The sequence below is a fragment of the Nannospalax galili genome, unplaced genomic scaffold (assembly GCF_000622305.1).
Source record: "Nannospalax galili isolate Female #2095 unplaced genomic scaffold, S.galili_v1.0 scaffold255, whole genome shotgun sequence".
NCBI lineage: Eukaryota > Metazoa > Chordata > Mammalia > Rodentia > Spalacidae > Nannospalax > Nannospalax galili.
Window position 1 is genome coordinate 2,809,073 of NW_008338999.1, and position 11,811 is coordinate 2,820,883.

Below are 11,811 nucleotides of genomic sequence, written 5' to 3' on the forward strand. Positions count from 1 at the left end.
TGTTTTAGAAATTATATATACAATCTACTATTGAGTGTAGTGAAAGTCCAGTTGATAAAGTGTAGGAGGTTTTTCTGAATGAGATACGGGCAGATCTGGAGTGAGCATTAGACTAACCAGAGACACAGGGAATGGTATGTGCTGGGGGTGCTGGTGAAGCATTAAAGAAAGGGTGCTGGCATTAGTGTCATGCATTGAGAGAATTTCCCCCAAACCGAAACTTTTCAAAATTTGTTGACATTAAAGGAAAACGAGTACTATGCAGTTAAAACTGAGACTTGGAGTCTTATGGAAAGAGGAGGGAATTTGTCGAGGCCATTTTAACATCTTCATCCTATGTAACTAACTAATGACTAACTCAATTGGCTTCATTCCTAACCTCTTTTCTACACCCCTAAATGTTAAGACTCTACACACAGACACACACACACACACACACACACACACACACTCTTACTTCCCACCCCGGACACTTGAAAAAAATTTGACAGACGCATATTAATTATGAACTAAAATGTGAATCACGCTTTCTTCCACTTGGCCTGATTGATTCTAGGTTTGGAAGCAAAAGCAATGTTTCTGTCTGATAAGTAACATTGGTTTTTACTAAGCAGTGGTCCTAGTTAGTGGGGTAAGATTTCGCTTTTGATGATGGACAAGGTTTGTACATAAAAACATGGTAAAGGGCGCAAGCTAAGAAAGTATTTTCCCCTTGGTCTGGGTGGGTGGAAGGGAAACTGACTGGGGCTGGGATTGGCCTGTGTGGGTGGAAGTAACCGAGGTGGGACCAGGATTGGAGGGAAAAGTGGAGGCAGCCTGGGCGCAATCCTGCAGTCCAGGGCCAGCCTGGGGTAGCGTGCCAGGCTGGGAGGTGTCCCGCTCACATCACCCAAGCCTGGGAACCCAGGACGCCCAGCCTGCCACTGCAGCAAGGCACGTCGCAGAGGGCAGGAGGCCGGCGTGCGGGCGGGCGGAGGCGGCCAACTGCGGAGGCGCCCACTCCCCGGTCCCTGTGCCCCGCCGCTCGTCTCCCGCCGCCGGGCGCCCGCGCGCTCGGCTCTTTCCGCCGCCGCCGCTGCCGCGCGCTGCCCCGTGCGCTCCGGCACCTTCGGCAATTTCCGTCGGGCCCTGGCCGCCATTTTCTCGTCGCTTGTGTGGCTCGCTGGCTGCGTGGCTCGGTTCTTGGAGGCGAAGCTTTGTCCGGTTCGGCAATGGACGGGTAGGTAACGGGGCCCGTGAGGAGATGTGTGAGGGAGAGGGGTCCGGCCGAGCTGCGGCCGGGGTCGGGGAGCCAGTGTCGAGCGGCCCCTCCCAGGCCGCGCCGCCGTTACCCAACCCCCGCCCCACCGCACACACCCCTCCCCGAGCTTCCCTCAGCGGCCCCGGCCGCCAGCGCCAACCGCAGCCGGGGCTGGGAGGCCGGGCAGGCCTCGGGCGACGGCGGGGACTCGGCCCCGTGGCAGCAGCTCGGGCCCGGCGGGGGATGGAGCGGGAGCCCAGGCGCAGCCCTGCCCCCTCGGGAGCCATGTCGACGCCGCGCGGGGACCCGAACCTCCGGGTGGCTGCGGCGGGCGCGGGCGGGGACGCCGGGGCGGCCTGCGAGGAGGCCCGAGGCCCGCCATCCCCGGCCTCGCCTGAGCGGTCCGGGCGGGGAGAGGATGCGGGAGGCGGGAACTGCGGAGAGCCGAGTGGGAGCCGCGGGAAGGGAGGGTGCGCGGCGGCGGGAGGGAGGAGGGCACATGTCACACTCCTTTGTTTTCCTCCGAGTCTGGGAGCGGGGGCGGGAGGCCGGCAAGAGGCCTAAGAAAACAAAACAAAACACATCCAAGGCCTGACCCCCAAGGCCCAGAAATTAAAATCATAAACCAAACAAAACCCACAAAGTGTTGGAGGTCGACATCAGTCACATGGGCAAAGGCCACCGAACCATGGCAGAGACCCTAGCGGAGCGTCCAGACAGGGCCGTCCTTTAAGCTACTTTGGCCAGTTTCTGGAAAAACCCCCCAAACTACAAAAAAATCAAAACCCCACCTAAAATAGCAGCAGTAAACAAACACTAAACAGAATTGTGTTGCATCTTTGAGAGCTGGAGTGGAGGAAGCCGAGTGAGAAGAGAGAGGTCTGGGAAAAGATGAGGACCAGGGAGGGTCGCGCCTGCTCTGCGTCTGAAATGACTCAGTTGAACTCACTGTACACAGCCCGTTTAAGGTTGTTAAAAAGGACTCAGTTAACACGTACATTTATTAAAATCAGTGTCAGCCTTTTGACGAGCTTAAAGTAAAATCTGTTTATGATGTTGGTGAACAGTGTAGAGTTTGGAGGTTTTTTTTTTTTTTTTTGGTCTTTTTGATAAAGTTAGCAGACCATAGCTATAATGCCACAGCTAATCTTAATGGGAGATTATTTTCTGTATGAAACGTAGATTCAGACAAGTTCTGTTATCCTCCCCCCCCACACACACAGAGTACAGCAGGGAACTGAGGGCAAAACTTGGAGCAGGAATTCATGTTTCTTGTTCCCTAGAGTCTATCTAGAATACCAAAGGACTTGTGTTGCTGACTTAACTATACCAGCAACATGGGAATGGCATAGTGTTTTGGATTTCCATCTTCTTGCTATTACAGGTTATTAGACATTACCGTAAGCTGGCAGGATTTCATCTCTTGCTTAAAAGTTATTTCTGGAAAACCAGGTTTCTAACAGTACAAAGAAGCATCACTGAGCATCTGTGTGTTTTTGTTTTTTTTTTCCATTCAAATGGTGTCAAGAATTTATGAGATTGACGTTTTAAAGTCAGTGATCATTAGAATAGTGAGAGGTTGACACTATTGTCTTTTTCTTTACAGAATTGTCACCGAGGTTGCTGTTGGTGTGAAGGTAGGAGATTGTGTTTGACATTTGAAAACTAGGAATGGTGAATATATGACCATCACAAGGAGGGGAATTAGCTTTGAAAGCTAACAAGACCCAACCATGAAATATTTCTTTTAATTTGTAAAGTCAGGTTGTATAAACAACCATAAAGTTGGATAGTCTAAATGCCTGTAAACATTTCTAGAACTGAACAGTCTGCAAGAATAACATTTACAGTAAGTCTGAATGGCATTCAAGGAATTAATAAGACGATGTACATGACTTGTGAACATGTGAACACAGAATTGTGTAGATAAGCTGATTTTTTTTTTTTAACTTAGTGATGTTAACTCTTAGTCTAAGATAGTTTGACTCTTCTATTTTATGAGAGTGAAAATGTTTTTTGCTAGTGATGAATCATTAGAAATGAGTTGTTCAACTCAAAAAAAAAACCACCAAAAAAGAAAAAACTGTTGAAGTAATTTAAACTTGAGTGTGTAAAGAGTTTTGTCTGTTAAGCAAGTCTTCACTTACACTTTGATTAGGAAAACTGTTCATCCTTTAAAGTTTAATTTTCATGCCTACCATGTTTCATTTCCTTGGTGCATTGCAATTTTTTGATGCAAGCCTGTTGCCCTATAGGGCATAGGGCATTCAGCTTTTTAATTGCCCAAGGCTGGAACAAGGACAGTTTTCCTGCCTTTCAACCACTGCCCTCAAATATGAATCATCTTAGGAGAGTTAGTACAAGTATGCTTGCTTTTGTGAGGTTGACGTTCAATATGGTTTTTGGAATTAAAAAAAATTGCATCCATGATGATTTAATAATTTGTCAAGGTATTTTTGGAGATGTTACTTTGTTTTTCTATTTGATACTGAACTAGATGTCCATGCTTTAATATTTTGGTTATTTCTTGAGCTGCATAGTGTAGAACATTTAGTTATTGACTGTCAAATTTTTCAAATTGAGGAAGTTAGTGAAATTTAAAGTCAGGAATATTTCAAGAATGCAAATTTGTGTTATTGTAGTTACCATCCAAATAGATTTCTTTGAATTTTGTAAAAGAGAAAATGTTGCAAGGTTTCTTTGTAAGGATGAATGAATGAATGAATGAATGAATGAATTATATGTTGTGGTCCATTATCAGCAGAAGAAAAGTTTATACACAAGACCTCAAATCAGTAGGCAGGAAAAAAAGTTGAAGAGACTTAGATTAGGCTACTGGGATATGAGGTTGGTTTTACCAGTTTTCTGTATGGTAGTTCAAGGAGAAAACTTTAGAAAATGATAATTAACTATTAAAAAAAAACAACAACACTGTTCAATGTAAAGTTGGCAATGCTAAAATTAGTTTTATATAGTTTTCTAGGCTGTTGGTTAAGAACTTTTGTTTGGTTTCAGATGTATGTACAAGTACTTAAACTTTCTTACAAGTTAAAAAAGAATGAAAGTGGTAGCGTGTTTAGAAAACGTGTATTTCTCCTTTGTCCTAAGTTCTTTTTCTAAAGTTCTAAAATTCTTTGACATTTTTAAAAATTAACTGATTTATACGTTACCACATATATGCCTTTTTTTGTACAACTGTATCGCAACTAAGCGCTCTGACCCTTTTTAGAAAATTTTTATTGTGGTATATATGACATAAATTGCCTGTATTTAAATATGCAGTTTTATAATAAGTTTAAACTTGTGACGCTATCACCACAATCAAGATACAAACATCTGGAACCCTTTGTGGTACTCTCTCCTGCCTTTCTTTCCCTAAGATGCCATGATCTGTCACTGCAGTTTTTTTTTAAAAATATTTTCTTTATTATTTTTATTTTAAGTGTGTGAGTGTATTGCCTGCATGTATGTGAGTGCACCCATGTGCAGTGCCGCGGAAGTTAGAATAGGGCTTTGGATTCCCCTGGAACTGGAGTCAAGGATGGTTCATAGACGCCATATGGGTGCTGGGAATCGAACCCAGGTCCTCTTTAAGAACAGTGCTTTTAACCGGTGAGCCATCTCACCAGCCCCACAGTTATTTTTAGAATTTAAAGTAAATGGAATCATGGAAGGAAAATCTTGTCTAAATCACTTAGCATAATTTTTTAAAGTGATTTATACATGTCAATAGTATCAATAGTTCATTTTTATCTACTTAGTATCAGAATACCATGTGGCTGTATGGTAATTAAAAACTCATACTGGGCATTTGTGTTGTTTCCAGTTTGGGGCTGTTAGAAGACTGCTGTGAACATTTCTGCATATTTGCATATTTGTATGCAGGAATATGCTTTTATTTCTCTTGGCTGGGTCATTTATTAGGCATTTGCTAACCATCGTGAGAAACTGCAGCCTGTTTTCCACAGTGGTTGTACCACCTTGCTGTCAGCAGGGTTTGAAATTTTCAGTTCCTCCAGAGACTAGTCAGTATTTCTTACTGTCTAGTGGGTTTGAATTGATCATTTTATTGTGGTTTTCATTTTCATTTCTGTAGTGTCTGTTATGAGCATCCTTCAGTGTGTCTTTTGTCAGCTGTTTATTATCTCTTGAAATCTTTTGCCCTACCTTTTAAAAAACGGGCTTCATTTTTGAATTTTGAGAAGCTTTTTTTCTGGGTACATTATTAATACTTTATTAATTAACGGCTTGCATATGTTTTTCTGTCATTTTTTGCGTTCTCTAGTGCTTTTTGAAGAGCAGCAGTTCGCTTGTGAACTCCAAGTAGTCAACTTTTCTTTTATGGATGGTACAGTTTGGTGTCAAACCTAAGTCGCTTTAGTCTAACCAAGACAGATATTTTCATTTTGGTTTAGTACTCAGGTCTCTTTTCTCCATTTTGGATTCTTGTTTTTAAAGATCTTTCCATTTTGTTGGATTAAAAACCACAACAAAACTAGTAGGAACTAGGAGAAAAGATGGTGAAAGAAATAGAGAGGAAGGCTGTAGATGAAGCACAAACTGAGAAGAAAGGTGAGGAGAGGAAAAGCCCAGACAGCCCCCAAGTCAGGCCGAGTTCACTCTTTGGAAAAGGTCCAAAGTATGGGTCAAAAACTTTTGATTTTACATGGGAATATACGTTTTCCAGCATCATTTACTAAAAACCGTTTTCTTCATTAGAGAAAGGTGAGGAGAGGAAAAGCCCAGACAGCCCCAAGTCAGGCCGAGTTAACTCTTTGGAAAAGGTCCAAAGTATGGGTCAAAAACTTTTGATTTTAGATGGGAATATACGTTTTCCAGCATCATTTACTAAAAACCGTTTTCTTCATTATTTAGGCTTGTAGCTTTGTCAAAAATCAGTTGCTTACATGTGATTCTGTTTTTGTATTCTGCTCTTTCTTTACCCATTTTTGTCTTATCTAGATGCCGAGAGCATATTTTAATCAAATTATGTGTTTGACTCTTGAAACCAGGGTGTCTTCGTTTTCCACCTCTGTCCTTTTTCAAGGTTGTTTTGGCCCTTCTGAGTAAAGCATGCTGTACATGATTGAAGTCTGAAGCAGCTTGAGGAAAATTCACATTTAAATATTGAGTCCTCCTATGCATGACAAAATCTAGTTTATCTCTTCATTCTTATAGGTCTAACTTTTCTGGTTATTTTTTAAAGATTTCAGTGTAAGATTTTGTACATTTGGGGGTTGGACTCATCCCTAGGTATTTCCTGGCCTTTGGTATTAGAGTGAACCAGATTTTTCTTTCACCTTGCCCATCTATGTCTGGTTGTACTCAAGACAGTGTTCTCCAAACTCTTTTGTATTTGGGTTCTGGCTTTTCTTTTTCGTTTTTGCCTATGTCATTGTCATGTAAGTGCTATGCTGAACAGAGGTGATGAGAGTGAGCAGTTTTACCTTGTTCCTGATATTAGTGTGACTACTTGGTGGTATTACTTCTTCCTTAATCATGAATTGTTCAAAACATTTAAGGGCAAAGCCTCATTGCTACTTAAGTAATTTGAAAGTGAAGTTATGTAAGTCTAGTGCTTGTTTTTGCTGTGGGGAAGTTGTAAACTGCACGTGGAATTTATTTACTAGAGCAGTTATTCAGGGTACCTATTTCTTCTTGGGTGACCTTTTGGAATTTGATTTTGTATAGAATGGGTTCAATATTATCCTTTCTACTTCTGACACCCTGTAATCATACCAGCTCTCAGGTTCCTGATAATGTTCAAGTTTTCTATTTTTTTCCTTGTCAGTCTTGATTGTTGACAGATTAATAATCTCAGATCAGCTTTATTGAGTTTTCTGTTTTTTGTCTTTTTCATGATTTCTGTTTTTTTTTTCCTGCCTGTGTTTAGTTTCTTCTACTTAGTGTTGAAGCTGATGTCATTGGCTTACCTTTTGTAATACCTTTTGTATATATTTGCCTCTTAGATAATTTCATGATATCCTTCAAATCTTGACATACTGCTTTTCATAGAATATACACAGTCTAAATTTTTTGATTGGCTGATGACTACTTCATATAACAACTTGAGATGCAGAATTTTAAGTATGGCCAAATTTGTAGCAATTCTTTTTTTAGTAAGCTAAATCAAGGTATTGTTATAACTGGAGGACTAATGAAGTATATCTGTTTATTAAAACGAGTATTTTTTTCCAAATTGGGTTTCACTAGTGTTCTAAAAGTATTTATTATAAATTTCTGAACTCAGTTTGTTGTAATATGACTATTAAATTCATCTTCGTTGGCTTGCTGAGATAATTACAATTAAATAATACTAAACAGCTTTTTGTTAATAGTTGAACATAGATATGTTTCAAAACTTGATTTTTAAGATTTTGATTAATCTTTTTAAAAAACATTTTTATTTTAGTGTATGAGTATATTGCCTGCGTGTATGTAGGTATACCCGTGTCATGCAATGTCTGCAGAGGTCAGAAGAGGGCATCAGATTCCCCTGGAAATGGAGTTAGGGACCGGTTGTTAGCTGCCATGTGGGTGCTGGGAATTGAACCTGAGTCCTCTGCAAGGGCAGCCAGTGCTCTTAACCACTGAGCCATCTCTCCAGCCCCAATCTCAATGAATCTTAAGAGGTTTTTCTTAAGTTTTACACACTTTGTGCTAGAGTATTTTTATTAAAATTCTAATATATGAACATTTTGAATGTGCTTGTTGAATGACAGCTTTGTGCAAAATAGTAGCTAAAAAAGTGGAGATAAAACATCCTCTGAAAAGAGAGTTTGTTAATTGTTCCTCCATTATTAATTGTGCATATTTAATAGATAATTCTTAATCCCCCTGTTGGAAGATTTAATATGCTAATACTGATGAACTATATAGCAATAAAAAAATACCACCTTTATTGCACTACATTCCTATTTGTTGAAGATCCAGAAGGGTCTGTGTCTTCTAGGAGGACTGCATCTACTTGGAAAACACTGCATAGCTACAGTGGGTTTTTATTTTATTTTATTTTTAATTATGTTGTGTACATGTGAGTATCCTGAGGCTGAATCCCCTGGAGCTGGAGTTACAGGCAATTGTGAACCATCCAGTGTGGATGCTGTCAACCAAACTCAGGTCCTCTGCAAGAGGACTCAGCCACCGAGACATTTCTCTAGCCCCCACTAGTAAGATTACTTTCCATTGACAGGATCAGAGTGGGTTTCCTGGTAATAGTAGGCTACTTCTTGTAGATAGATTGAAAGATGGAGGAACATGTTGAAGGAATGACAGAAGCTGTGTTGACTTGCAGAAATGCAGTCAGTCATTTAGCATTGTTTATTGCTCACAAACTAAGCCTGGCAACACAAGGGGAAGAGAAAAATACAAGGAATATTCTTGAGAATAGACATTATATACATATTCACACATGTTAGATGCCTTGTCTTTTCATGGAAGAGTATTCTCATTATTACCAAAATCCAACAGAGAACCTGATCAGGTCCAACTTCCAGTGAACTGGAAGTTCAAGAGTACATAGTAAATTATGTCAGAATACAGTAAGTAAATGCAGACTGTAGGGAAGTCTGTATGTGCAAAATCAGCTCTTAGTAACAAATAAAATGATTTTTTTAAAAAGGTAGAGAACGTCTACCTGAAAAGAAATTTTAAGAGGTAATGTGAGCCCATCCATTGTCTAGCTATTCTGATCCTTTCATCCACTTAAAAACAACCCAGTAAAACAGTATAACTTTAGACATTACAAATTGTAACACAAATTTATCATTTGACAATATTAAGTTTTTGATGTCCTAATAGTATTAGAGTTGTATTTTTATTTTTAAGGAGTTCTTGTCTTTGAAAGATAAACACCTAAACATTAGCATATGAAGCAGAATGGGTATATGGAATTAGTCACAGCATCTGGGGAATTGATTTGACAAATGTAATAATTTAGCTATGAGTTGAGGATTTTTAGGACTGATGACAGATCAGTAATGGATTATGATACCCTTATGTTAAAAATTCATTACAAAAGATAGAAAGAATTGTTGCTCAGAAATGTGGTAACTTTTTGTGATACTTTGTTGCTTTTATAGGAAAAAGTATTAATTTTATTTTCTAATGCTTTGTGAATAAAGCCAAATTAAGAATGCTTTAAAAAGTTTTACCACACAAATAGAATGATACTTTTGTTCTCTTTAAATTGATTTTGAGTTCTTTAGTATTTTTCTTTAAAAATGCATCCAAGGTTAAGTATTATCTGTTAATTATACTGACACCATTATTTTGCAGAGTAAAATTTAAAATAATTTCCTGATGTCTTCTGCTCCCCAGCAGCATTCAGTCCTCCTTTTTTAAATATTAGAAACAAAGAAAAGCTAACATGTTGATTTGATTAATGTCTCTTATATCAATAAATCCTGATCACCATACCATCACATTGAATGTTTTTGTTAGAGAAACTAGGTCATCTCTATGATTTCCACTTTTCTGTATTCTGATTATACTTCATTTCATATGTTCCCCATATTCTATTTGCTGTAAACTTACAGGGAGATAAGGCTTGATCTCAAATACAGGTTTAATTTTTAGCAAGAATATTTTGTAAATATACACCATGTAAGTCCTGTTGTATTACTGCAGGAACAGAATGTCTGGTTTTCTTTTTGTGATGTTAACATTTATCAGTAGGGTGAGGTATTGTCAGCTCAACATATTCATTACTGAATACTCCCATCCTTTCACCTGGTAGTTTTAGTAGCAAATGATTACATAATTTTATGATTATTATGAAAATGGTATATTCTTTTTTTCCTCTCCATATATTAGAAATCCTTAGGAACTTTACTCATAAACTATTTGGTCATTTGAAGTCCTTCACCCTCTCCCATCTTAAAAATAAAAGGAGGGCCAAGTGTGGTGCATGCCTTCAATCCCAGCACTCTGGTGGCCAAGGCAGGCAAATCTCTGTGAGATCTAGGCCATCTACACTGCAAGTTCCGGGCCAGCTGGGGCTACAGGGAGACCCGATTTCAGTAAATAAAAGCAAGATAGACTTTATTTGTTCTTTGAAAGTTTCATACATGTTTATAATGAACTTTAGTCATTTTCACCCCATTACACTCTCATTCCTTCTCCCTCTTCTGCTGAAAATTCTCCTCCCTCTTCTTCCCAAGATGTCCTTCTACTTTCCTCTGTGTGTGTGTGTGTGTGTGTGTGTGTGTGTGTGTGTGTGTGTGTGTGTGTGTGTAACTCATGAGTGTAATTGGGCTTTCTCGATGAGTCTGGGTGGGAGGTTATTATATTATGGGCAGCTTATCAATGGGTATACCACTGAAGAAAATGACACCTGGTTCCCAGCAGCCATTAACTGCCAGTAGTCCCTCAGGAGGATGAGGCCTCCTGAGCTCCTCTGCCATCCCAGTTTTCCTGATGAACAACCTCCAATGTAGTGTTGAATTCCTTCTCTTTGTTATTATCATTTGAAAACAAAAAAATTTAACACTTATTTTCTAGTCTTACAGTGATTCTTCATTTAAAGTGCTTAAATTATTTCCTGTTGGGCTAGGTGGCGTTTTAATACTTAATTTTTTTCTTTTTTTTAATCGGTTATTTATTTTTAAAAAGTCCCAGTTCTAAGAGCATGGGAAATGCTACTCAGAACTGACAATAATGTAGGTGCCAGAGTGGTACTTGCTTTAAGATTGTTAGCATTTGTTTGTTTGATAGAAACACATTCAGAGCTCATTTGTTATTTCTCATTCCTAAAGTTACAGTTTTTGCTTAGTTGATTTTATGTTTGTAGCTCTTGGACCCTGAAAAATCTTTAGAGTACATTACATAAAGAAGGCATAGTATAATCACTGAGTTTAGAGTTTATTGATCTTATTCCATTGTCAAATTAAGGGTCAAATTTTTTCATTTTTCATTTTGATTTTTAATTTTTTTTAACTTAAAATTTTTTCTAAGGTGAAAAACATAATCACTCTGTAGCAACGTGCATTCAGAAAAGTCTGGCTAAGCCACTCCTTTGTATTCTCCTTATATATGTCCACTTTTGTTGATTGATGGTTTATCCTACTCTTTTATTCAATATATGTTTGTATAAATTTCTTCCTGCATTCCCCTTCCCACAATAGGTAGAAAGTAGTACAGCCTGTGTAATGTTTTATATTGTGGTGTTTTACTTACTGGTAAACACATCCTGGAGCTCACTGCATGGCTATCATAAGGAAAGTATTTCATCTCTTTCTATACTTTTTTACAGATTATGCTGCAGTGAATAGCTTTATCTGTGTACTTTCATTAGTATGAAAAAATTGTGTTTCTTTAGAATAGTTCCTAAATATGAAGTTGTATAATGTAAATGTAATTTTACTAGATACTCCTGAATATTTTTGGGTAGGGATTGTATTTTACTATCAAGAAATATAAGTGCCAGTGTCATGTAGCCTGAATATATTTTATACTGTGTGTCTGTAACCCCAATAGGGTGGTGTAGAGATGGGAGAATCCTTAGGGTTTGTTGGTCAGTCAGTCTATCCTGATTAGGTGAGCCCCGGTCCCCACTGAGAGAATTTTTTTTT

The 11,811-nt window shown here is 39.0% G+C and overlaps 1 protein-coding gene across 4 annotated transcripts in view; it reads left to right on the forward strand.

The window, feature by feature from the left end:
- Positions 1-900: 900 nt before the first annotated feature.
- Positions 901-11,811, forward strand: part of Ptbp2 (polypyrimidine tract binding protein 2) — a 71,954-nt gene continuing 61,043 nt past the window's right edge. Inside the window, exons 1-2 of one of the 4 annotated variants that reach the window (XM_008833679.3) lie at positions 901-1,219; positions 2,847-2,877. In XM_008833679.3, coding sequence (XP_008831901.1) covers positions 1,212-1,219; positions 2,847-2,877 — 39 coding nt within the window. In that variant the 5' untranslated portion in view covers positions 901-1,211. The remainder of the gene's footprint in view (positions 1,220-2,846; positions 2,878-11,811) is intronic. The other 3 variants (XM_008833680.3, XM_008833681.2, XM_008833682.3) reach the window with 3 other exon arrangements.